The 25,444-nt window shown below is 32.9% G+C and overlaps 3 protein-coding genes across 6 annotated transcripts; 1 reads left to right on the forward strand and 2 right to left on the reverse strand.

The window, feature by feature from the left end:
* The first annotated feature begins 6,994 nt into the window (after window positions 1-6,994).
* LOC146902515 (vesicle-associated protein 1-2-like) lies at window positions 6,995-10,489 on the forward strand. 2 transcript variants are annotated; one of them, XM_085737666.1, is made up of 8 exons: window positions 6,995-7,247; window positions 7,334-7,404; window positions 7,589-7,670; window positions 7,809-7,924; window positions 8,292-8,474; window positions 8,770-9,000; window positions 9,511-9,588; window positions 10,202-10,489. In XM_085737666.1, the coding sequence occupies exons 1-8, from the start codon at window positions 7,199-7,201 to the stop codon at window positions 10,310-10,312; spliced, it is 921 nt and encodes a 306-aa protein (XP_085593792.1). In that variant the 5' UTR covers window positions 6,995-7,198; the 3' UTR covers window positions 10,313-10,489. The 2 variants fall into 2 exon arrangements, with proteins under 2 accessions (XP_085593792.1, XP_085593793.1); XM_085737667.1 differs by having other exon boundaries at window positions 8,770-8,964.
* Window positions 10,490-10,747: 258 nt separating this feature from the next.
* Window positions 10,748-14,597, reverse strand: LOC146902516 (sodium/hydrogen exchanger 1-like). Its single transcript, XM_085737665.1, has 14 exons — window positions 14,281-14,597; window positions 14,073-14,191; window positions 13,627-13,724; window positions 13,341-13,400; window positions 13,203-13,249; window positions 12,938-13,132; window positions 12,790-12,845; window positions 12,637-12,703; window positions 12,445-12,545; window positions 12,258-12,359; window positions 12,032-12,170; window positions 11,878-11,940; window positions 11,713-11,796; window positions 10,748-11,536 (listed from the first exon to the last, which is right to left on the reverse strand). The coding sequence occupies exons 1-14, from the start codon at window positions 14,449-14,451 to the stop codon at window positions 11,240-11,242; spliced, it is 1,599 nt and encodes a 532-aa protein (XP_085593791.1). The 5' UTR covers window positions 14,452-14,597; the 3' UTR covers window positions 10,748-11,239.
* Window positions 14,598-20,299: 5,702 nt separating this feature from the next.
* Window positions 20,300-24,564, reverse strand: LOC146902517 (putative serine/threonine-protein kinase At1g54610). 3 transcript variants are annotated; one of them, XM_085737668.1, is made up of 7 exons: window positions 23,527-24,564; window positions 22,953-23,237; window positions 22,556-22,873; window positions 21,966-22,193; window positions 21,474-21,574; window positions 21,048-21,165; window positions 20,300-20,951 (listed from the first exon to the last, which is right to left on the reverse strand). In XM_085737668.1, the coding sequence occupies exons 1-7, from the start codon at window positions 23,839-23,841 to the stop codon at window positions 20,658-20,660; spliced, it is 1,659 nt and encodes a 552-aa protein (XP_085593794.1). In that variant the 5' UTR covers window positions 23,842-24,564; the 3' UTR covers window positions 20,300-20,657. The 3 variants fall into 3 exon arrangements, with proteins under 3 accessions (XP_085593794.1, XP_085593796.1, XP_085593797.1); XM_085737670.1 differs by having other exon boundaries at window positions 22,556-22,852; window positions 23,527-24,217; XM_085737671.1 differs by lacking the exon at window positions 22,556-22,873 and having other exon boundaries at window positions 23,527-24,217.
* Window positions 24,565-25,444: the final 880 nt, after the last annotated feature.

The raw sequence follows: 25,444 nt of genomic DNA on the forward strand, positions 1-25,444 counted from the left end.
GTTGGAATGAGTAATAACAAGTGTGGGTTTTATAGCGAAAAGCTTGTTTGTTAGGTGTGTATAGTTGGCAAACCCTTCGTTACTTTCGAAGATCGTTTCTTCGTCTCTCTCTCTCTCTCGTAGTTAACTACTAAACCCTTCCTTTCGGTTGGTGTGCAGTGTTCATTGCATAGTAAATAGACAATCTAAGTTTCATCCATTATTTCATACATAAGGTTGATCAATTTTTATTCGGGGAATTAGTCATTTTAGTCCATGAATGAGAAATGAGTAGTCATTTTAGTTTTTGAATGCAGAGAAATTGTAAAACAGTCCCTGAATGTAGACTCTGTTGGTCAATTTCAGGGACTAAAGTGACTAATCTCCTATTTTTATTCTCTCCATCAAATTCTTCTGCCAGTCAATATAACGTGACGTTTAACTGTCTATGTAGCACTGCCACGTGTCTGATGTGTCATGCCACGTCACAAGTGATAAAAAATTTTTGAAAAAAATCTATATATTAAAGACAAACAATTAACAGTTAGCTTTAATACGGTAAACTATATAAGTATTCGTGTTTCTACATTTATGTGAATCTACAGTTAGCTTTAATACAGTAAACTATAATCTATTGAAATGATTTTATCAGTTTTTTTTAAAAAAAATATTCAACATACACCTCCGGTCACTATTATAAGCAAAAAAGTACATTTTAGATTCATTCATTAAATGATGTATGTGGTCTTTATTATGAACCACATACATCATTTAATGAATGAATCTAAAATGTAGTTTTTTGCTTATAATATAATGACCAGAGGGTGTAGTCTGTTTCTACCATTTATATCAACAATTCAATCTAATGAACCAATCAAGACCCTTACTCATCCATGACCAAATGAAATCTTCAAATCAACGTTGCACTACCAAATGATCAAAGGTTTCAAAACTTATCATAGAACTGAAACCACAATACAACCTCTTTTCCTCAAATAATGATTTTACCATCACCTATGCTCCATGTAACATTTTCCAAGACAGTAGAAATGTACTGCTAAATTTCATGCCAAATGAAAGAGGTTGCATGATGGACAATTGGTTTGTTTTCTCTCATTTTTGCCCTGCAGCACTGAGCATGTTGTTCCTTGCTATTTAAGAAATTCCAAACTAAATGCGATATTGCAACCTCGTTGATATATAGTTCTAGATGATCTGATGGATAACCCCCCTTCATTTAGACTCAGTAGAAATCTTCTTGATGAGCCTGTTGGGTCATTGGATCATGAGATTCAACATATAAAAGTGTTCGACTACAACTACAAAAATAATATGTTGACAATTTTCTTTGAATGGATAGGGTTAGCAGGTTAGAATTTAACCATATTAGAGATATAAAAGTTAAAGCTAAATTACATCAGAGGTCTTCTAAGTTTGAGATTTGTAACATATTATTTTTAAGTTATTTTGGTCACACATAAATCCTTTAACTTTGAGGTTTGTAATAGATTGGTTCTTTAAGTTCTTTTTTGTCACACATGAATGTTTTAAGTTTGTAAATGTTTTCGATTTAGTCCTTCTACCACATCATCGTTTTTGTAATGTTTTCGATTTACCCATTCTACCATATTTATTGTATCATATAGGCTTAATTACAATTTTAGCCCCCTAAGAATCCAAATGTTACGATTTTGGACCCTAATAAAAACAATAACAACTTAGCCCCTTATGTTCAGCCCCTTTTGCAGTTTTGGCCCCACAAGCCAATTTTGACTCAGTCAACGCACACGTGACAATTTTTAATTTTAAAAAAATAAAATAAAAATGCTACGTGTAAATGCGTTAATTAATAAAATAAATAAATAAATAAATAATTTCAAAAATAAAAAATAATTAAAAAATAAAAAATAAATTAAAAATTAATAAAAATTAAAAATTACACACGTGGCGTCCACATGTGCATTGACTGGGTCAAAATTGACATAAGGGGCCAAAACTGCAAAAGGGGCTAAACATTGGGGGTTCGGTTGTTATTGTTTTTATTAGGGAGCCAAAATCGCAACATTTAGATACTTAAGGGGATAAAACTGTAATTAAGCCTATCATATATTAGCACATAAGACCCGTGCGTTGCACATGTTGGCAGTCTAGGAACCTAAACGGTAGCTAACAAACTATCAATGTTCAAATATAATATAAAAGAAAGCTGATAAAATCATTCCAATAGATTATTCCAATTTCATAGGAAAAAAAACAAGCGGAATTTACATAATGGTAGGAAGAGGAATACTTGTAGAGCTTAAAGTATTAAAGTTAACTGTTAATTATTTGTCTTTAATATCTTTTGAGTCAAGGGATAAAAAAAATAAAATATAAATTTCAAGCTTAGAGGGCATTTTGCACATAAGCGAAAAATTTTGGAGGGGTATTTGCTCATAACCGTAAAAAAAATCCAGTTTTTTTTTTTCAAAAAAAGAAAATAATGAAAAAAAAATTACCACATGTGACGTATGACACGTCTGACACGTGGCAGTGCCACGTGGACAGACAAATGCCACGTCGTGTTGACTAATAGAAGAATTTGACGGAGGGGGTAAATTGATTCACATTGTGCAATTTCGAGGGGGGTAATTGAAGTTTTGTTAATATCATGGGGTAATTGACGAAACGTACAATTTCGGGGGGTAATTGCCTATTTAATCACTGTATATGGGTTCGAATTCAGATGTGTTTATGGAACATTTAACATTGAGGTGATGGTTGGTTCAGAAGTGCTTATAACATCAAACATGTTTACTTATACATATTTTTGTCCTCTTGTTTTTGAATTCATACCTAATTTTACAAATAAATATTCCATCGACATTATAAATCAAATGATACAACTTTAGTTTTGAGAGCAATGAATTTGGACATACTAGTTTAACATTAAACGTTCACATGATCACTTTTTAACCAGGTTTGTTTAAAATACGATAATGGTGCAAGTATTTTTTGACTTAAAAATCAATTTGTTACAAATAAAACTTAAATGACTAATTCGTTATAAACATCCAACTTAAATGATTGCAGATGATATTTGACCTAAAAAGAACTAAAGCAAATATAATAATAGATTCATTGAAAAATGAAAAAATATAATAAAAAAAAAGTAAAGAGAATGAAAATCTAAAATATATTTTGTAAGACTAAAAGAATAAAATCAAACATTAAATTACAAATATTATTTTATTAATAACAAATGATTTTTTCTTATAAATATTTGTATGTATAAAATATTTTTATTCTAAATAAAGTATATACTATATAGAGGTAAAAAACTTATGTTGATACATATTTTTATTCTTTTTTATTTTATTGAATGATTATTTTTATTATTTTTACCATATTTAATTTTTGCTTAAGAGTATTTATGTCATTTTACAATTACACATGTTTTTCTTTCTTCATTTTCTTTAATTTTATCTCCTATCAAACTACCAACAATCATTTTATTTTCTCTTGCTATTGAAAGGAATTAATTGTTATTAACTGACTTTTTTTTTTTTTGGCTAGGGGTGTATTGGATTAGAATTTAAACAATTTTAAAAGGCTTTTTTTATCATGAAAAAATCTTGTGATACATCTTTACAATTTAAAAAAAGTTTTGTGACATTCAATCATGATTCTTTGTCATTTAAAAAAAGTATTACTGTATTTAATTAAGACTCTTTATCATTTAAAAATTGTTTTATGATATTCAAAATCATTCAAATTTTAAAGCATAGTTTGATAAATTGGATTTTGTGAATTTTTTTGATAAAATTTTAGCAAGAAAAAATCTTTCATAAAAACATGAGATTTAACTTTGTTGTTGGGTTACTGTCCAATGGAAAAGTACAAGAGGGCACTCCTACTTGGGATACTGGGAAAATACTTGGATGACATAATATCACCGTGACATTAAATCTGGGGCACACAAATGTACTCATGGATGTGTTGTGTAGCCCAGATGCAAATGGCAACGTGTGTTGTGTGGCTCAGATTTAATGTCACAGTGATATTATGTCACCCAAGTGCTGTCCGGGATACTGTACAGCAGATCCTCATGGAAGCTACCGGTGCCTTCCAGAATCGGATGCACATGAGGGGAAGGGGGTATGCGTCAAACAATGTAGGATATTTAGCTTTGTAACTTTTTTATTGTCATGTTTGGTCCCTGAGTTACGAGCAAATTTTGTAACTTAACTTGACATATTATCGTTTGGGTAAATATATCTTTGTTCTCATGTTTTGAATCTTGTGAAATTTGGAAAAGTATTTTGCAGAAACGAGTGAATGTTATTGAGCTGGTATTTGAAGAGTAGAAGACGGTCGTCTAATTAATGTATGGGAGAATAATTGGCTTCCTTATCAAAATGGATACAAGGTTTGGTCCCCTAAACCCCCTAATTGTGATATTATGTTTACCTCAGATCTCATTCACTATGATATTCGATGTTGAAATGCGCATTTAATTAATGAAATTTTTCTCCCTTTTGAGGCTCAACAAATTCTTCAATTGTCAATTTCTTTCTATCAATTGCAAGATGAATTTGTGTGGGGTGCTTCACGGTCAGCTACTTTTTCTGTGAAGAGTTCATACCATTTCTTAAAGGCAAGGCGTGAAGCAAATGACTCACATAGCTCAATGTAGGACAATAATCATCAAGTGTGGAAAAAATTATGGAAAATAAAAGGTATTCCAAGACACATCCACTTTTATTGGAGGATTTTACATGAAAAACTACAAGTAAAAAATGAATTGTTTAAAAAAGGAATAAGTAGCGATCCATTGTATGTTATTTGTGGGGAACATAATGAGACGATTTCACACCTCTTTATGGAATGTCAGTGGTCAAAGCATATATGGTTTGCTTCCTCTTTAGGTGTGGTATTTAATTCGCATGATTCGAGGTACATTCCTTTTCATAAGTGGTTGGAGAAAAATATTATTGATGTCGATGAGGATATTATAGTCCATGTTTTGGTCTTGTGTTATGAGATATGGTGTGTTAGAAATAAGAAATGTTTTGAGGGGACTGTTGTTGATGTGGCTGCCACTGTTTAAAAGGCACAAAGATCTATTGTGAATTTCAAGAGTGCTAGTACAGTGTTGGTGGAGACACTAAGTGGAGGTCCAATTTTGCCAATATCTGATGTTCATTGGACACCTCCTTTTAATGGTTTTTATAAGCTTAATGTTGATGCAACAGGGTCAATAGAGGGTGATAAGTGAGATATTGGTGTTATGGTGAGAGATAATGAAGGTGTTGTCGTTGGTGCTAGTTCCCCGCAAGTCTTTTCATTACCAGATTCAGAGGTTGCAGAAGCTTTAGCTATGCGGAAGAGTTTGGAATTTGCAAAAAACATGTCTTTTATGAATCTTATAGCAGAATCAGATGCTTCTAATGTGGTTTTAGCGTTGAATGCTCACCAACAATCTCTCAACTATGTTGCCTCTATTATTCGAGATTGTATTAGTTTTAAGGATAGTTTTCGTAGTTTAAATTTTTTGCATGTTAGGCGTGAAGCCAACCAAGCTGCTCATTATTTAACTAAATAGGCTCTTAGAATTTAGATTGCATATGGGTCAAAGAAACTCCGCCTTCTATTTCTGCAGTCTTGGCATTTGATTTATTGCGAAACTTTCATTATTGAAATTGTCTTTTAACGTCAAAAAAAAAAAAAATCTTGTGAAACTTGAATGTTTTGGCAAATATAATTTAGAGGGTCTAAAACAAAAAGATAGAATTTTTATAGGAACAAAAACATATTTAACAATTTATTTTACACAACAAACATTAAAACTTTTTTTATTGAGATTCAAACCTTAATTCACTATATTATAGCAAATTAGTTACTTATATCCAACCTAAGTTGGTTGAATTTTGTCTCTCTTTCAATTTTGTATACATAATTAATTTAAGGGTTAAATATGTTTTTGGTCCCTATAAATATGTCAACTTTTTGTTTTAGTCCCTCTAAGATTTTTCTTCAACTTTTAGTGCTCCAAAAGTTTTTCATCTTCACTTTTGTTCCATCCTTTGAAGTAAACTCATATGTATAATTCATATTTTTGAATAATATTATAAGAATCTCCAAAAAAATTAGATTTTTTTTAACAAAACATGATTTAAATATGAATTTTTATATTTTTTGCGGTTAAAAATTCATATTTTTTACAATATTCTACATATTTCCGCAAAATTTCATTATAAAATACAAAAATTGACTTAAAAATATGGATCAAAAGTAGTGATTGGAAATTTAATAGGGACTAAAAGTTAAAGGAAATTGTTAGAGGGAATAAAACAGAAAGTTGCTATATTTACAGAGATCAAAGACATATTTAACCCTTAATTTAATTTTGCTTGACAAGTTTCCCTTGTAAGTCTAAAAAAAGGTCCCCTTTAAGAAAATGAGAATTCATTAAAAAGTTGGGTTAAACAAACATCAAATCTAATGACACATCTTCTCATATATGAAGAAAGATTGAATTACTATAAGAGTTAGAGTTATCTCACTTAATAATTTATTGGGAAATGTTAACGAGTGCTTCTGGGGTACTCTTTAAACACTTTAAATGGTAAGTTTTATATGAAAAGTTATGTAATGAATGCATTGAAAATTTTAATAGTTGACTTTTTAAAAGAATAATTTCCAAATTTGGGATGCTTAAAGAGTGCCCCGGGGACACTCGTTAACAAGACCCTAATTTATTTTAAATATTAGATTTTACCGTTGTTCTCGTGAGCTTAGCTCAGTTAGTATGGACAATGCATAATATATGCAAGGTCTTGGAGTTTGAATCTCAGCCACCACAAAAAAAAATCAAGTCTACAATTTTTCCATAAAATTTATTATTTTGATTAGTGCAATTAATATTGGTAGCTTAAATAAAAAAAAGTTAATATTGGTTGGTAGTAGAAATAAATGAAGTAACAAAAAAAGATAAAAAATGAAATAAAAGGGGAAATAGTTTGAAAGATGAGTTGATTTGGTACAACAAGAGCAGTTGGTGAGCCCCCCCACTCACGTAACCGACCGGACCCCAACCATTTCTCCAACAAACTTCTTATTCTCTTCTCTTCCATTTCAACCCTTTCCTTTTCTTTCTTTCATTCATTCAAATTTCCACTCTTCTTCTTCTTCTTCTCCGCATTCTCATTTTTTACAGTAGAAACAAACAAACAAGAACATGACTACAGAGCTTCTTCAAATCGATCCTTCCGAACTCAGATTTGTCTGTAAGTCAAATCCTTCTTTTCTTAGCATTTTCTTTTCAAGACTAATTATATATCACAATGCTGTTGTTGTTGTTTTCTTCGTGTAGTTGAATTGAAGAAACAAAGTTCATGTTTGATTCAACTTGCAAACAAGATTGATCAGTACATTGCTTTTAAGGTACGCACGCAGTACCACAACTATTTACTCAATTATCGTTAAACCTTTTACTGTATATTATTACTATGATTGTTTTTCAAATCTGCATTTTTCTTGATTCTTGCTTTAGTATTTACTATTTACATTACATTACATTACGAACAAGATACATACATATGTCTAAAATTTTGTAATCTACTTGCAGGTTAAAACTACATCGCCCAAGAAATATTGTGTTCGACCTAATATAGGCATCATCAAGCCAAAGGATAAATGTGATTTCACTGGTATATACATATATTTATCTTATTGTTTAAGGCTCAATTCATTTCATATTTTTAGTATACTTTTTATCTGTTTTTTATTTTCAGTATGATTCAAGTAACACAAATTATTGGCCTATGTTTATTTGTTGGATGTACTAGTTACGATGCAAGCTCAACGCACGGCACCGCCTGATATGCATTGCAAAGACAAGTTTCTTATTATAAGCACCGTTGTCCCCTTTGGAACTACAGAAGATGACATTACATCTGATATGGTGAGATCATGTTATTTATATATTTTTCCCCGTTTTGAGGGTGTGATAAGGTTGTAAGCAGGAAGGGTTAAAGATATAGGAATTGTCTGGGTATAAGCTATTTCTATAATAAAAGTTAAAACAGATTTTAATTGTTTCGGTATAAGCTATAAGTTGTTTTCATAAGCTATCTTGAATAACTAATGAAAATAAGTTGAAAACAACTTATGAACAATGTGATAAGTTGGTTTTATAAGTTCTCCCAAACAGTCTCACAAAACTAATGCAAGTAGATATGTTCAAATAAGTCAATCCAAACTAGTTCAAATAGTCCAACTATTTTCATTCTATTTTTTCTTGAATGATTTTAAATTTGTTCTCTTTACAGTTTGCAAAAGATACTGGAAAGTACATCGAGGAGAAGAAACTGAAGGTAGTCCTCATCAGCCCACCATCTTCACCAGTTTTGCTACCAGTGAATGGTGATATCAAACAGGATCCGTCCAACCAAATTAATGCGCTAAAAGATAGGGTGTCCAGTGGAATTGAAAACATACCGCCCCCTCTAAGAGTGAGCTCCTCTCCCTCCAAGTTAAAAAAATTAATCTCTCTCACTAGTTACTTGAATTATGAAAACACAGTAGCCATTTTCTGTGGACATACATTGTAGTATAATATGAATAACATTGTTAATTTTTCACTTTCTGTGCCTATCAAGTTGCCAGCTATCTGTTAGGCACCACCAGATATGAATTTGAGATTTTTTAGTTTTAGTTCAACTCAGTGGTGGCATATAATGTCCCGTACCATTGGATGATAGATAATAAATTAATAACTCTCTCATTTTCTTAATTTACTTTTACCAGGATTCAGAGGAAGTTAAAGGTTTGGAACCAGCCTTGGATACAAGAGAGGATAAAACAGATGAGGCTACTGTCCCAAGGCATGCTGAAAATGTGGGTGATATGAGCCCAGAAAAAGATGATGTGCAGTTGAATTTAGCCAAGAGTTGTGAGGAATTGAAGTCAAGGCTTTGTATGATGGATTCCAAGCTAAGAGAGGTTAGAGATCCTGAATTTAGATCAATCATGATGACAGTAAGTTTTCTAGTCCATGTGGCCGTCATACTTTAACATAATTCTCTCAAAATGTTGGCTGATAAATATCTAAACCTTACTAGACTACTACCTTAAATGGGAAATGATGAAGGAAATGAGTAAACCCAATGTAATTTAAAGCTATCTAATATTTGTTAACCCCACATTATACTAATATATGGACAAATAAGGCTAGGATAATATCAGAATGGCATATTGTTTTGTTCCATGTGAGTCAAAAAGAGAGAGAGAATTTATCATCAACTATAGATTCTTGACTTCATTTGAAGTTAACATGTTTTTGATTGTGTAATGATTATTGCCTAGGGCCATAAATTGTCTTAAAAGGTTGTAATATGCTTATCCTATGCCAGTGTGGTTTATTAAGATATTATCTCAGCTTATGTATGGTCCAAGACTTGGTGTCAGTTCTTTTAAGTTGTGTTTTTTGCCATTTTTTGTAAAGTGCAAAGATGAAGCAATTCACAACTTTAGTTTTGATCTTTGCAGACTGAGGCTGCTGTGATGAAGTTGAATGAGGAGAGACGCGCGAACATTAAAGAAAAAGATTTGCTGAAGCAAGAGTTGGTAGGTTTTATTTTTGTTATTTTTTATTTTATGTCGATGTTATCCTGCATGAATTTTGCTTCTCATATCAATACAGTTGAGAATCCTAGAAAGTGTGTTTGTGTGCCCAGGGGTGGTGGGGGGCATAGTTTTAAACTGAGGTTCGCAGCTGCAATTGCTTTTTGTGGCTTCCACAATTGCAATGCGGCCACATGATTTGTCTGCATTTTTTCGCAATATTAAGGGCAACAACATAACCGCAAATGCAATTTAAAACTTTGGGGAAGGGGAGGGGGAAGGCATAGAAAGTCCATTTGATTGTTAGTTTTTTCATTATAAATCATCACTATAAACCAACATCTTTTTTTAGACTATACTAACTTCAATTTAGGCAATTAACTCAGAAGGAACTATTACATGTTTCTCATATCAGCAAACCATTAGAAGTTTTCTGATCAATGGTGCTTGATTTCTGTCTGGCATTACATACACAAGTGGGGGATTTACACTGATTGTTGAATGTTTCAATGTTCGTGTCTTCTGATTCTTTAAAGCAGTGAAATCATGTTTTGAGCTACTATACATTTTTTTATTGACAACGACAATTGATATAAGTTTTCTTTTGTTTTGTTAGGAGGCGTTAAAGAGGAAAAGTAATGCAAAAGTTCAAGCTGGCTTTCCATTACTGTTTGTCTGCATGGTTGCTCTTGTCGGCGTGGCAGTCGGATACTATGTTCATCCATAAGGCATAAAACTGCTTGAGCATAATAGCAAATGTTTTGAAATCAATTGTTTCTCTATACTTGTTTATTATGATGGTTTGACTCGATCGATGTTCATATGTGACATGTGAATGTGTTTAAAGTGAACTACGCCTATTAATAGAAGATTATAAGGAACCTTATGATATTCTCAGCTAAAATCTTTAATCCGTTCATTGACTTTCCTAGAAATGTTTCCCTTAGAATTCGTGATAGAAATAGAGACTGACTGAGGTCTCCATATTCTTCCAAGTACCTTTTTGAACTTTCTAGTTTCTTGTAAAGGAGTCCAAACCCTGCAACTAGAGCAACGACAGGACTCATGCTGTTGTCTTGTTGCACCATGTGAATTCAATCTGCTCTCAGCTCACCACCAGGGTGATTATGTGCGCCTAATTCTGTCATCATGGAACAGGAGATAAAACCCAAAAGACATTTGATTAGTTCAATCGATTCAACTATTGTTGAGTCGGATGATTAATAAATAAATATTATTCTCTACACAAAATATTACACTGATACACGATCTATTTGCTCCAAATATCAGTAATTTAGACACTCTCATTACACAACCAAGCAATTGTAAAATCTATATCTGCAGTGTCTCATGACGTTTTCATCCACAGCATGTACAAACCAAAAATTTGAATCACTTAATCAGCATCAAATTACAATTTAAGTTACCCAAGCAAACAACTCTTTCTTTGTCTGTAATATTCCTCCTATAAATCTTTTCTTTCCTTGTACCTTCTTCACTTTTTTCCCTCTTTTGGCAATTGGCATCGTATAGAAAGTTGAAATCTTCTAAAAATTGACAAAAGTGCACAATCAAAGCCAAAATTTAAGCCAAACCACACAGCACACCATCTATCAAACTAATTAGTATATAGATTCCAGTGTTTGACACTAAGTTAAAGGGGTGAACCAGGAACATAAGGTACAAAACCCCGGCCACCAAAGACAGGTCGCATGAAAGAATCATCAAATTTGCGCCAGTAGTGATGTACCCCATGACTAGGAATCCTAAGGAGCGTACGCAATCTGCTTGGTCTTTGGGTACCACCATTGCCCCTTACATCTTCTCCATTGCCAAGAAGTGGCACACTGAATGATTTCGGGCTAGATGGCGGGGACGGTATGCTGATTATTATGTGTTTAGAAGAAGGTAGCAATATCCGCACAAGTGGCTTCGTCATCAACCCAAACACCTGCACAATTTCAAATGTTCAAGACAATATTTGGTAACTTCTTCTCCTTTTAACATTCCTAGTTATGATGGAGTGTCACTGTCACTTGTATACAGGTCTATTTACTTTTACTTAATGTGAAAATGACACTTCTCCTAATCTATATTAATGTGCCATTTAATTGAGTAGAGTCTAACCACTGTGCTGAAGAGTACAACTGTAATAGTACTAGTGATCATGATGGCATTCTCGCGCAATTTAGTATGTCCTAGTCTTGTAAACTGCATGTAAGAAAGTGTTTATTAGTATGAGTCAATTCTTTCAGGATGTTGAACTGGAAGCTATGAAGTTTGATCTTTCACCTGATTGTAAGCAAGTGCAATAGAAACAGCTCCACGCATGAGACCAGCCCACCAAATTGTCACCTGTGAGACAGATCATCGGTGCGAAAGTGCAATACATCAAATGACTCACTCAGCTATGAAGATCTTGAAATGGAAATGAGAAGATACTTACTTGTTGCTTAAACTCAATTTTCTCAGATTGAGACTTCTTAGACAAGTTGGATATGAAGGAGAGAGGGAAAACAAATGCAGCTCTTCCCACTAGGATAAGTGCCAACAACAATGAACTGACCCCAATTGATTTTTTTGGGCTAATGAAGAGACCACAATGTTAATTTCACATCTGACAGTAATTTCAAGTCAGTTTATCGACTCCATCAATCTAAAAATCTTTATACCTTTGACTTACGAATCGCCACTTCTCCATATCTAGTGCATCCATCCCAACATAAAGGAAGATAAATATCTCAGCAATGAATGACATAGTAGCAAAAGTATGCCTGCAGCAGAGTGATTATATAAAATAACTTTCAAATTAGTATCAATATTTATACTAATGTAAATATGTTGGACAATTTAACGTACTTTGTTGTTATTCTTGAACTTTCTGTCACATTATGCCAGGTATAATGTGACATAAGAATGCCGCAGAAGAACACAGTCAGAATGGCACTAAAAGAAAATAGCTGCCAAAGAAATAATAAAAACGATCAGTACTAGAATCAGTTACAATATTATAGTAAAGCATCGACTCAATTTCCAGAAAAAAAATCTTACTTCAGCTAGCATATATGAAAGATAAGCCATTAGTATCATTAGAGCAACCTCGCGGTCTGTAGAGTGTCTGACATTTGTCCAAAAAATAAATAAATTAGAAAATCACTAACTATATGCTAAAACAATTTCTGAAAAATGCCCGAATTAATCCACCTTATCAACTTGCCAAAATAGAGCCTTTTAATAATGTATGCGCTAAACAATCCAACCTAAAAAATATCAGAAAAAACAGTTACTTAAGTCACAAGCAAACAATAGAAGAGACAAGGGGACAAGATTGAAGAGTCAAAGAAACACTTACAAAGATTCCCAAGACAGTGCTTGCTATGAACAAATATAAAAAGTTTCCTAATAAATGTAAAGCAGTGGTTAAGTCAATGTGGGAGAGGTCAAAATTCTGAATTGCTTTGAAGAGTACTATAGAAGTAGCATCATTTACTACGCCTTCTCCGAACACCAGGCTGTACAGTAAAGGTGTTTCATCCTGATTAAGAACCTGATGCATACATATAGATAATATCAAATAAATGCTGTGTAAAGAGCGAAAAATGTATTGAAAGTTATACCTGCAATGTGCACACAGAATCTGTTGCTGAGAATATTGCTCCAATTGCTGCATTCAGTAGAAGAAGATAAGGTAAGTGTTCATATTTGTGGATAAGTCCAACATTAAATCATCAGATAATCATATATAGAGTATATACCTAGATAATCTCCAATCTTGAGGGAACCAATATCTAATTTTTGGAAGAAGTGTATGGCACCTAGGCAAAATAAATAACAGATAATAAACGAGTTAGTATTAATTTAGACAAATTATCACACACAAAATGTGTTGGTTAGGGACAAATAATGTTACAGTAATAGAGAACGTGACGCCACATTTTGATCCAAAGTCTTATCAAAACAAGTATTTGTTATGAATTCTCAATTGATAAAATTGATTGATGGTATAGAAAGTAGAGGCATAGAGTTAGTCAAATTAATTACCTAGTGATATAATGCAGAATGATATGAGTGTACCAATTGCACCAAAAAGCATTATAGTCATAAAATTGCGGAAAAATTGTTTCTTCTTGACCTGAAACCTAAGATGGATAAAGAATAACAGAGCAAATGAAGTCAGAATCATGCAATTGTGCACTATCTTAAAACAGCACAGTTAAAAGTAAATATTAAGAGATTAGATTACAGTAATTCCTATGTGTGACGAGTGAGCGCGCAACAACACTTTATTTTAGTGTTTCTAATCAAATCATACTATAATGCCAGTATGTCACTTTGTTATGTTGTTCTCAGAATATCCTTTCAAATATCTACATTAATATTGTTTAATTATATTTTTGCAAAGGCGCAAATATGATTTGATTAAATGTATATGTAAAAAAGTTTTATATGGATTGTAAATACAAATAAAGGAAGAGTAAAAAAGAGACCCTGCATTGAAAATGATGGGTGGGAGAAGGTAAATAAAGAAAAGATCTTCACTGAAAACCATTATATGAGAGCTTCTTCCTCCAGTTGTAAACAAAATTAACACTCCAGTACACAAACCCTGCCATGCCATCAATAATATATCATACAATGAAAGCATAGTATATTTGATTATTGATGAAGAACATAATATTACTACTTAGTACTTACAATGAGAAGAGCAGTGATGGATTCATTAATCCAACGGTTCTCCTCCAACAAATGACCAATGACGATACAAGTACAAAGAAGAGCAACAAATATGTTGAGTGACACAACCGATGCATGATCCGAGGTCATCATCGTCGTTAGTTTCTCGTATAAAGCTCCTCCTCCAACCATATTCACACCTCCAAAACTCAATGTCACATATATTCCAATATAATCCAAACTAATTAACCTTTCTCCTTCACTTAGTTGAGTGATGAAGAGGTAAAATGGTTTAGAAGAGTTGTATGAGTGTGAGTCAAAATTAAAGAGAAAAGTTTAGGGTGAGTTAGTTAATGCAACATATATATAGTATAATATAGGGATGAATGAAGTAACACGTAAAACAGTTATGACCGTTGATTTAAGAGAGAGTGATGAAGATTGAATTCAAGTGTGATCGATGTGATATGATGAAATGAATGAGTTGGAATGCTTTTAGGCATGCCTTTGCCTTTGTTGTGTACTATAAGGGTGCAACACTCATCATTCTGTCATTTTCAAATCTTCCACCCACGCATCTTCACTTTTTCTGATATAATTATAATTCACCTTTTCATTATTCAAATCTCTCCCCCTCCCTCTCTCTCTCTTTTCATTTCATTATTCACCTTTTCTATTTTAAGTGTTTTTGTACACAAAACCAATTTGAATAAACTTAATTTTGTAAAAAGAGTATAGTATGAAAATGAGTTTATAAGTGACATGCATTCCTAATCTTACAGTATAGTGATTTATCTTTAGATATTTTTTTACTAAAATAAATTTGATGTAAAATTTAGTATAAATAAACTTCAAACTATTGTTAATGCTAATTTTCATAATTTTTTTTTGTCAAATGAAGGATTCAATTTGTCCTAAACAAGCATTGTATTTTAAAAGCAAACTTCAAACATAGTAATTGCATGGACTCTGTTATGCTTGAGCTTGGGAATAATTTTTAGAGTTTACCACGACGGTTAACAATACAATCTTTAACACACATTTTTAACACATTATTATTAATTGATCGGTTAAAATTCACACGAGTTCCAAAATATTATATTGAAGTCCGACATAGAAAGTTTGAGCATTGGTTGCCCTTATTCTGGAATCTTATTGAAGTTGACACATGAGAATGGCTGACATTGATCAGTGGATATTATCCCTCAAACTTAACCAACTGTACACGTACTTCATTGTTGACACAAAAGAATTCAATTGTCCCTCACTATGAACGCAAGCTCAGACATAAACTCATGCATTTTGAATCTTTCATGAGTGTATAATGTCGTGGAGGACTCCAAGGCTTAGAGTGTGATGTAGTATACCATTAAAAATGCCATTTGAAAAGTGCTCACAAGAAAAGCAGTTTCGTTAAATTTGGAACTAATGCCTACGAAAAAAACTTCTTTGTGGGGCCTTTTTTTGTTCATAAAGTAAAGCTTGGCACCAACAAGGAATATACTGGATGTGAAAATAGCACACAAATATTCAATGGTGATATGAGATTTGTGGGAAGAAAATGAGGAATATGTTAAAAAGAGTTTTAGAAAATAGATAAATGAATTATATTTCTCACACTTCTCTCCTATCTCATAATTTTCTCACATTTTCTTAACTTTCATCTCACAACAAAGACCCGGACTAAAACACAAACAACCCTTATACATAGGTGGAATACACCCTTTGACACCCACACACAAATGTGACATGTGACAAAAACATTGAAACTCATCCAAAAAGGGGAGATGGTGTGATGTGAGATTACTAAAATACCCCTGCCACATGGAGGTGTACATGAGAGGTACATAAAATGGGGTTAAAATCCTCTCCATTTATAAATTTATCCATTTGTTCCATTTAAAGAGATAAAGACACATAAAAATAAGAAATAATTAATGATAGTGGGACCCACTTAGTAATGGGACCCACCACTTATTTTTTGTGTCTATCTCTCTCCAAATTGCAACTTCCATTTATTTTTATAAATGAAGAGGATCTTTACCCCATGAAAAGGGTGTCTTGTCAGCCTATCATTTTTCAAAAACAAAATACCAATACATACACATGTATTTTGGTTTTCACAAGTTTTATAAAAAGATTAGGCGTCAACAAGTTACGTAGAAATATCAATAAATAGTTCATGTGAGCTTAGCTCACTTGGTAGGAGATAATACATATTATATGCAGAGACCGGGGTTCGAACCCAGACACCCCACTTATCCACTTTTCAGGTGAATTTCTCTAGCCGCTATGCTACTTGACAAAAAAAATATCAATAAATATATGGAGTACATTGTCAACAAGTTTTAATGATAAAATTGTTTGATTTTCATCATATCATAACTACTTATTTTTTAGGGATCTTTTTTTTACTAACTTGTTTTCTTTCTTTAAAAAAAAAACTACTTTTAAAATCACATATATAAATGAGGGTTAAATATGTTTTTGGTCCCTATAAATATGTCAACTTTTCGTTTTAGTCCCTCTAAAAAAATTCTTCAACTTTTAGTCCCTCAAAAATTTTCAATCTTCACTTTTGGTCCCTCCTTTAAAGTAAAATCATATGTAGAATTCATATTTTTGAATAAAATTTTGCAAAAAAACTTATAATAATATAAAAATCTCTCCTAAAAAAATTAGAATTTTTTAACAAAACATGAATTTATTATGAATTTTTGTATTTTTTAATGTTAAAAATTCATATTTAATTTGTGTTTTGTTGAAAAATTCTAATTTTTTTTAGAATATTTTACACATTTTTGCACAATTTCATTAAAAAAAATACAAAAATTAAATTAAAAATAGGACCAAAAGTAGTGATTGAAAATTTTATAGGGACTCAAAGTTGAAGGAAAATTTTAGAGGGACTAAAACGAAAAGTTGGTATATTTATAGGGATCAAAAACATATTTAACCCTATAAATGATTGCAATTTTCTAACATAATTTTTTTACAGCGACAATGTATTACAATTAAACTCTAAATATGTATTAGTATATCTCTTTCTCTCTGTTTATAAACTATATTCAAAATACCTTCCCAACAAAATATAGAAAATAATTAATTTTTGTATATTCGATTTTTAAAAAATTAAACAGTCGAAGCAAATGACGAAATCTAAAATGATTAACCAATATTTTAGTCTACTCTATATGAGAAAAGAAAATGTTTTAACTTCTAAGATATTTTATTGTTTTTCACATATTTTCTCCGTTTGAGATAATCATATTTTTTTATTTATTTTGTCGATAAAAGAGTATCACTATCACCATTTTTTTATACTAAAAACTTTCTCCACCTTTACTATAATTTTTTAAAATTTGCTATCCAATTCAATGACCGATTCATGTAAGATCAATATTATATCTTTGACGGATTCTATTTAAGGTCAAAATAAGCTCTTTATAACCTAATTCATTCCTTCAAAAAAAAAAAAAAAACCTAATTCATAGAAATTGACATCTCAGAATTTGAATCCAAAACCCTTATAAAAAGCATGCTTTAAAGCTCTAAGTCTACTACACTACCGGACGAACGTAACCATGTGAGTTTTCTTTTGCCATTAGTATTCCAATTCCAACTTTCGGGGTAGTGGAACTGTACGGACTGATGATAATTTCCACAGCCCAGACAGCAGCTTGATCATGGAAACAATACAATGATTATTGTCGCGCTTAGAAACGACAATATACCTCTTTCATTCAACCAAATGGTCCACCACAACACAATCATAAAGTAAAAACATTACAGCTTAGAAAAGAGATAGAGAAACATTAAACTAGTACTAATATTTTCAAGAAATCTAAAACACCCCTTTTTTAGTATATATAGTATTGTTTGATTTTGTCATTAACGGTTTGGCTAATTATGGTGCTGGAGACACAAAAACGAATCTTCTTCGGGTTTTGTTAATGGTTAGCCTAGCATGAATGATCATTAAGTCAAGGTGATAACATGTAGTAGGTCTCATTTGTTGGTTGATACGTGACATGGACCTCTCTTAGTCATGCCTAAAATGTTCAATCTTCTATTTGCTTTTCTCCACTCAATGTTTTAAGTATTCACCTCATGAGGACATATCAAATGAGAGGACCATTTATAATGAGAGGATGAGAGGGTCTTTTATCAACCATTAGATCTAAATCAATGGCTAATATCACAACTCTTATTTTAGCTACTGCTGTGCTTGATTTTTTTCCCCTTAATTTCATTCCATTCCTAAACCAGTAAACCGCGTCTACTCATCTTCTTCCTCTAGACATGGATCCAAGCAATCTTTTCGATCCCCCTCTCACATCGACATAACAAAGGATACTCAACCGACGATGTTTGAAACGGAAAGATCGAAAGAAAGTGCCTGAGAAAGGAACCTTAATGATGTGAATCTCGTTGCCGTGAAGCTGAGAAGATCTGACGACGGCTCCGGTGTTCATCGTTGGTGTTCCCATTCGTCGGAGTTCGCCGTCGGTGTTTCTGTTCGCCGGAAAAAGATTTATTTTATGGTTGTGCTTGATTTTGGATTTGGGTTTTGATGTTCTTATTTTATAACATTACATTCTATTGGATCTGACTTTACTGTTCTTCAACACTACAGATTTTTTTTTCTCTTAATTTAATTATGAATTGCATAAAATTTTGACAATCAGCAGAACAAATTCTGGGAATCTGGTGAGTTCGACATGGATTCACGTTTGAACACTACAAACTGAAATCAATTTATGCCTTGGATTTAATTTGCCACAAACCTATTCTTTTAATTTGGATATTTTAATTTGGAACAAAGCCTTTTTTTATATGGAATAAACATGTTCTTTAATTTATTGAAGATGAAGATGGGTATGATGGTGTCATGGTGCAGTGAGAACATGGAGAAGGAATTTTGAAGATGAAGATGGGTATGATGGGTAACGAACATGTGAGTGAGAACATGGAGAAGGAATTTTGTATGATGCAGTGTATATTAAAGATTTAATCACAACCGTACATTTACATCTTATGGTTTATATTAGTTCCTCGCATCTCTCACATTAACTACTCCTCTCACTTGATACATCCCCTTCACCTCATTTTACAAGTTTGTCATAGTTTACTTTCTACACAATTCCGCTTTTTTGACACAAATCCGTTAAAATCTTATTATAAAATTTGATAATGGAGAGAGAATAAAATAAAATTGACAACATAGTCGGTTTGAAAGACAAAATAATCCAATTCCTTAAAAATACACCCAACAACAACAACAATGATACAATTTTTGTCATCAACTCAGCCATATGAAAAAGATATCAACCAACTACGATTCAAAACATGCATGTAGGTTTATTTTGTTAATAATAGGGTTATGAATGCATCGGCTGGCTGGTTTGAAAATTGATAACTTACCTGACGAGACGGTTTTGGAGTGTAACTCGGTCGACACGGCAGTTATCTATGTTAGTGTTGTTAGCCACGGTCTTGGATGATGTAATACGTTAATTATATTAGTGGGTCAAGAATGTGGCACATATGTGTAGTGCAAGTTCCTTAGCTTTTTTAAGTATACAAATATCCATTGTAAAGATTATGTTACGCACACAATCAATCAAAGAAGTTTTTACATATTTTTATCACTTTCCTTTATCATTTTTTGCTTTATTTTTCATGCAACTTTTGATGGTAGTTCATCTTTCTATCATAAGTGCAAATACCATTCACGTTTGGGGTACCAGAACAAAAGCAACCATGTATTGAAGCAGAACCTTTACCACGACTTCTACGGACGGTGTTCGTGCATAACCTTAAAGGAAGAGACCAAAAAGTTTAAGCAAAACTATGCATTAATTCTGCACATTTCACAGGTTCATGGCTATAGCTGTCATCAAAGGGAGAACATTATGAGTGAATGTTAAAATTAGGGAGAATCATACTCATAGATCAATAAAACTGCTTGGAAAAACTACCTCATTAAATGTTCATAAACTGTTTAGTAAAGAAAAAAAATAGATTAAGATATACAAGATAGAGAATAATAAACCTTTGACCATTGAGAAAGAAATGGGAGCAGGAAATACAATGTTTTCTATCTCTCTTGTGACTAGAAAGAAATGGTACAATATCTTCTTGAAGCAGCATTTGTAGCATCAAGAATACTTAATCGTAATTTTTGGGCAAAAATGCTATTTAGTACGAAGCATTTCCATCACGAATGTCAATGTGATACTTTTTGTGGTGGAAATGTCAGTTCTGTATTTGTCGAATACATTGGAGGGATAAGTGATAAAAAACAACCAATCACATGTCGTGTACAATTTCGTGAGGCTCGTATTCACGAGAACTAGTATTTTTCTTTTTTGTAATGCACTGCAACTCTTTACATTCTATCTATTTATGTCCTTCTTTGATGACTTCGATTGTATGTGTTGGCCACCTTCCTTGTTCTTCTTTCTCCTTGGCGCACTCACCCTCGGTTCCACCAATGGGCCGGACCAGGTCTGAATATTTGCTTTATGATATGAGAAGTCTGTGGAACTAAATGGAACATCAGGAGGATCAAAAACTGGATTCATGTGACATGAAGAACCAAAAGGATAGCCTAAAGTTCCATCTTGATGCGGAGGAGGAAACTTCTCACTTTTACTCTTAGCATTAGTGCGCGTTACCAGTCTCCATCTCTGTGATGACACGAGTTAAACAATTACCACAGTATTGAAAAATAAAAGTATTAGAAATGTTTTTCTAAAATGAATATAGTGCCTGATCTAACATACATCAATATTGGCTTGCAGCTCAGCATTGACCTCTGGAACTGGAATTCCCTTCCCACTTCGATCACGCGAACGAGATTTCTTAGCACCAACAGCATTACCTTTGCCAGCAGCTCTTAATCTAAAGTCAGAAAACATTGAAATTAAAATGCTGAAATGTATGAATTTTCAATTATTTTATGCTCCTTCCATAATTTCTTCTCTCAAAAACTGGAAAGGAAAGAAATGGACTGAATTGACTTGAATGGCAAAATAACCTAATATATGTACATGTCAAATTTTTATTCACACAAGAATTCATAAGATATTTGAAACTTTCAATTAGAAATTCAGAAAATTTCCGCCATGCGTGTGTGTGTGTGTGTGTTAGAACAAAGAAAATCTTGATGAAGTTACTGTTAGACTTCAAAACTAAATTTAAGTTGTTACCTTCTAGCTTCTTCGTCTCGAAGCTTTGTATCCATCTCCTTACTGGGAGGATATTTTGGAAGGTTAGAGGGTTCACAAGCATAAGGTTGGGTTGTAAAGAACTGCAAAAAATTAAAATTAACAGTAAACTTAGATCCTTACCTTAAATTAATACTCCCTCCGTCCCGGAATATCTTACCCATTTTCTAAAAAAAAGTGTCCCAAAATAACTGAGGGATTTCAATTTTCAATACAACTTTCATCATTCCCAATACAATATAACTCAAATTAATACTACTTTCATCATTCCCAATACAATATATTCTACTTTCCCCTTTATTTATACATTTTTCTTAATCTGTGTGAAAAATCAAACTGGCTCAGATAAAACGGGACGGAGGGAGTAAAACATTAGGGATTTCAAGTACAATTTATCGTATGTCAAACTTCGAACAACATACATGATCTATGTGATTTCACAAGATTCATTTAACAACTAGATTACTGTCTTACTTCGCTGTGCAATGCAGCAGTGGCAGTTTGACGTTCAGCTGGATCGATTGCCAGAAGGGTGTCAATTAGTGGTAATGATGATAGTGGGAAATCTTCAAATTTCTCTGCTATGCACCGCTTATATGATTGTTGTGGCTTAAAAATTGTAGCATGTGGCAACTTTGCCTTTTTCCAATATTCTTCAGAAGGAGAACCACATAGCTTAAATATCTTATGTAGTTGTTCCACCTATGAAGCATGAAGGATATTATATTATCAGCAATATGAAGAAGCAGAAACCTCACAAACAAGTTGAAGAAAATCAAGAGAAACAAGTAAAGTAAGTAGTAGATTTTATGCTCTTGAAAGACGCCCTTAGAGAAACAATACAATGAAATTAGTAGGATTTGGATTTGCTGGAGTAACAAATTCCACGCATTCACACAGTCAACACATCGGTGGCCGTTGAATCATGACAGGACAATCAACATTTCAAGCTCATTATTTTAGAGTTTAAAAAAAAAAATCATAATCTGCTTCTTTCTCCACCGTCTGATCTCAATCCAATGGTCACCGTTGTGACTACAGCAAATCCGAATTAGAGATCTTACCTCTGTTTGACCAGGCATAATAGGCCTTCCAGCTAATAATTCAGCAAGAATACAGCCAGCACTCCAAAGGTCGATTCCTACACCATAATCAGTGGCTCCAAGAAGAAGTTCGGGAGATCGATACCATAATGTAACCACCCTACTAGTCATAGGATGTTTGTGATTAGGATCAAAGAAGGATGCTAATCCAAAATCAGCAATCCTAAGAATTCCTTCATTGTCAACAAGAAGGTTTGATCCCTTTATATCACGATGCAGCACATTACGGTTGTGACAGTGTTCCAGTCCAGAAAGTAGCTGATGCATGTAACATTTAACCTAAACAAGTTCCAAATAAAAAATATTCTTTTTTTAAATCATAAACAATTGTAATCACCTAAGGTAACTATTTCAATACCTGAGACATCGTAAACTTAATTGCAGGGCTCGTGGAAAGTCCAGCCAAATCATGCTCCATGTATTGAAAGACAAGATACAAACTACATGACATCCTAGAAGTCACTAAACCTTCTAGTTTCATAACATTGGGATGATCCAGACGACGCAATATCAGAATTTCTCTGGCCATGAATTTCACACTCTCTGGTTCTAAATTGTCGAAACGAACCTTTTTTAATGCAACAATTTTCCCAGTTAAAGTATCCTTAGCTTTGTAAACATTGCTATATGTACCTTGTCCAATCTGATTGAAAAATAGTACAGAAGTAAGAGACTCAGTCTCAATTTTAAGTTTACAACAAAACAACAGAAGAACCTACCATGTCTCAAATCCATATTACTATTTACACCATAAATGTTACAAATAGAATTGTGTCTACGTCGTCGTCGACTGTGCAGTACCTGTCTATTATTTAGTACAACTTGTGTTTAATTACTGCGGTCCAATTTAAATACTAAGATCCTGCTCTCGAGCGACTACTAATCAGTAAACTATGAGTTGTACACAAAAACAAATCAAGGCATTGGCATACCTTATCAAGCTTGTGAAAAGAATCGGCTCTTCGAGGTGTCAATCCATGTATGGCTTCTCCAGCAACCTTGGAAAGCCAAGAAGGCCACCCTGCAGCCACTTGTTCACCATGTATATGGTTAGGTGGATTGCTCAATCTTGGATTAGGCTTCAAAGATTGCCTCCTCTCCCTCCTTTCCCTTTGTCTCCTCCTCTTCTCATCCTCTCCACCCTCTTGCTCATTTTGAACTTCATACTCAACCTCCTCCACCTTAGCAACAACTTTCACTACCTCTTTCTTCCTCTTTGAACCCTCTTTCCCAAACACACACCCCATGTCTCACAATACACATTTACTCAACTTTTTCCTCACTTGCCACAACCACATTTTCTCTCATGCAACACCACAGAGTATCAATACCTAATAATAGTTTCTCCCACTGAATTTTAAAAGCTGCAAATGGTAATAATCAAAGGAATGTGCAAATGGTAATTCAAAATATCATAACTTTACCAGACAAAAGTGATAAAGCAATTATTTTGCAGACACCCCATAAATTGTGGTGCAGTTAAAGAAAATGAGTTAATATCAGTCACACACACAGATAGAAAAGAAAGCAACAAAAAAAAGCAGCAGTAAAATAAGACTAGCTTTTTTTACCACTGTGAAGGATTTTTTTCTTTTTTTGGGTCTCTAATTTCAGTATTTTTATGATTTATTTTTGCGAGTCTTTTGGTGATTAAATATTAAAGTAGAAAAAAAAAATGTAACAAAAAAAAAAGTAGAAAAATATATACTAACCAAATCAAAATCAAATTCCAATGGTAGAAAGACATGAAAAATCAAGTAGGTTCTTGACATCAAAATCAAATTGAGACAACTTTTTGACACAAGTGAAACAAAATATTGATTTTTGACACAGGTAAAATAACAGAACACAATACATATATGAAATTGAAAAATGATTGCAGAACACAAAAATTGACATTGGACACCGTATTCCTATACGGTTGGGATACATTTTAGAGTTTTGAATATCTTTAACTAAGATTTGTGTTCCAATATTATAGCTAAAGTTGAGTTACATATATAGTATAGGTGCCATTTAGTTTACACCAGCAAATAGAATGCCCCAACTTACACCACTAAAATAACACCTTGTAACAGCTTTTTCATCATAAGATCTGGACCGTTGGAATAAATTTATAATATATCAATGACTTATATTGAGGTGGTGTAAGTTGGAGCAATGTATTTGGTGGTCCAAAGTATAATTTGCCTATAGTATAAGGATAGAAAACGTTGAAGGGTCCAATTAGTTTGCACCCATGGAAGTATAGGTCCAACTTGGACCACAATTTCTCACCATTAGATTCATCTATGCACAATACACCACCCGCACTTGATTTTTTCCCCCTTTTCTCTTCCTGTTTTCTCCACCAGGAACCCATACACCAACCACCACCTCTCTCACTTCACAATACAAGCTGGCGACCCTCAACCGTCCTCCGCCGTGTTTCGAGTTCCGACCACCACATTGTTGCTTGTGAGAAATCGATGAGTGATGATACATAATAAGAAAAAGAGTGAATATGCAAGTTTATAAAGGGTCAATCATCATTTCTATATCAAACCATATAAATCAAAACATATGTTTTTTGATATTATATTTAACTTATCTTTGGTAAAATAATTTTTATCCACTCGATCTTAGGTTCATCCACCTTCTCTTTCCAAATCCCCAATACTTAATATTTATCATATTGCTTCACTTAATTAACAACAATCATCAACATGATTTTCAAGATAATTTATTGCTACAATTTTACCGCACACCTATTATTTCTTTAAGAAAATGTTCCTTCAATTTATGTGTTTTGTTTGTAGACCTCCATGGATCTGTTGATGACTGTTGTTTTAGTATGTGCGTGTCTGTCGA

Source organism: Medicago sativa, chromosome 8, assembly GCF_051527215.1.
Source record: "Medicago sativa cultivar Bolivia chromosome 8, Bolivia_mono, whole genome shotgun sequence".
In the NCBI taxonomy this organism is placed as follows: domain Eukaryota; kingdom Viridiplantae; phylum Streptophyta; class Magnoliopsida; order Fabales; family Fabaceae; genus Medicago; species Medicago sativa.

Coding starts and splice junctions, on each gene's coding strand:
- LOC146902516 (XM_085737665.1), bottom strand. CDS start 14,451: ATGGTTGGAGGAGGAGCTTTATACGAGAAACTAACGACGATGATGACC. Junction 13,250..13,340: donor CAAGATTGGAGATTATCTAG/GTATATACTCTA, acceptor TACTGAATGCAG/CAATTGGAGCAATATTCTCA. Junction 11,797..11,877: donor TTGCACTTGCTTACAATCAG/GTGAAAGATCAA, acceptor TCTTACATGCAG/TTTACAAGACTAGGACATAC.
- LOC146902517 (XM_085737668.1), bottom strand. CDS start 23,841: ATGGGGTGTGTGTTTGGGAAAGAGGGTTCAAAGAGGAAGAAAGAGGTA. Junction 22,194..22,555: donor TTATGCCTGGTCAAACAGAG/GTAAGATCTCTA, acceptor CATGCTTCATAG/GTGGAACAACTACATAAGAT. Junction 21,575..21,965: donor CTGCTGCATTGCACAGCGAA/GTAAGACAGTAA, acceptor AATTTTTTGCAG/TTCTTTACAACCCAACCTTA.
- LOC146902515 (XM_085737666.1), top strand. CDS start 7,199: ATGACTACAGAGCTTCTTCAAATCGATCCTTCCGAACTCAGATTTGTC. Junction 7,405..7,588: donor ATCAGTACATTGCTTTTAAG/GTACGCACGCAG, acceptor ATCTACTTGCAG/GTTAAAACTACATCGCCCAA. Junction 8,475..8,769: donor ACATACCGCCCCCTCTAAGA/GTGAGCTCCTCT, acceptor TACTTTTACCAG/GATTCAGAGGAAGTTAAAGG.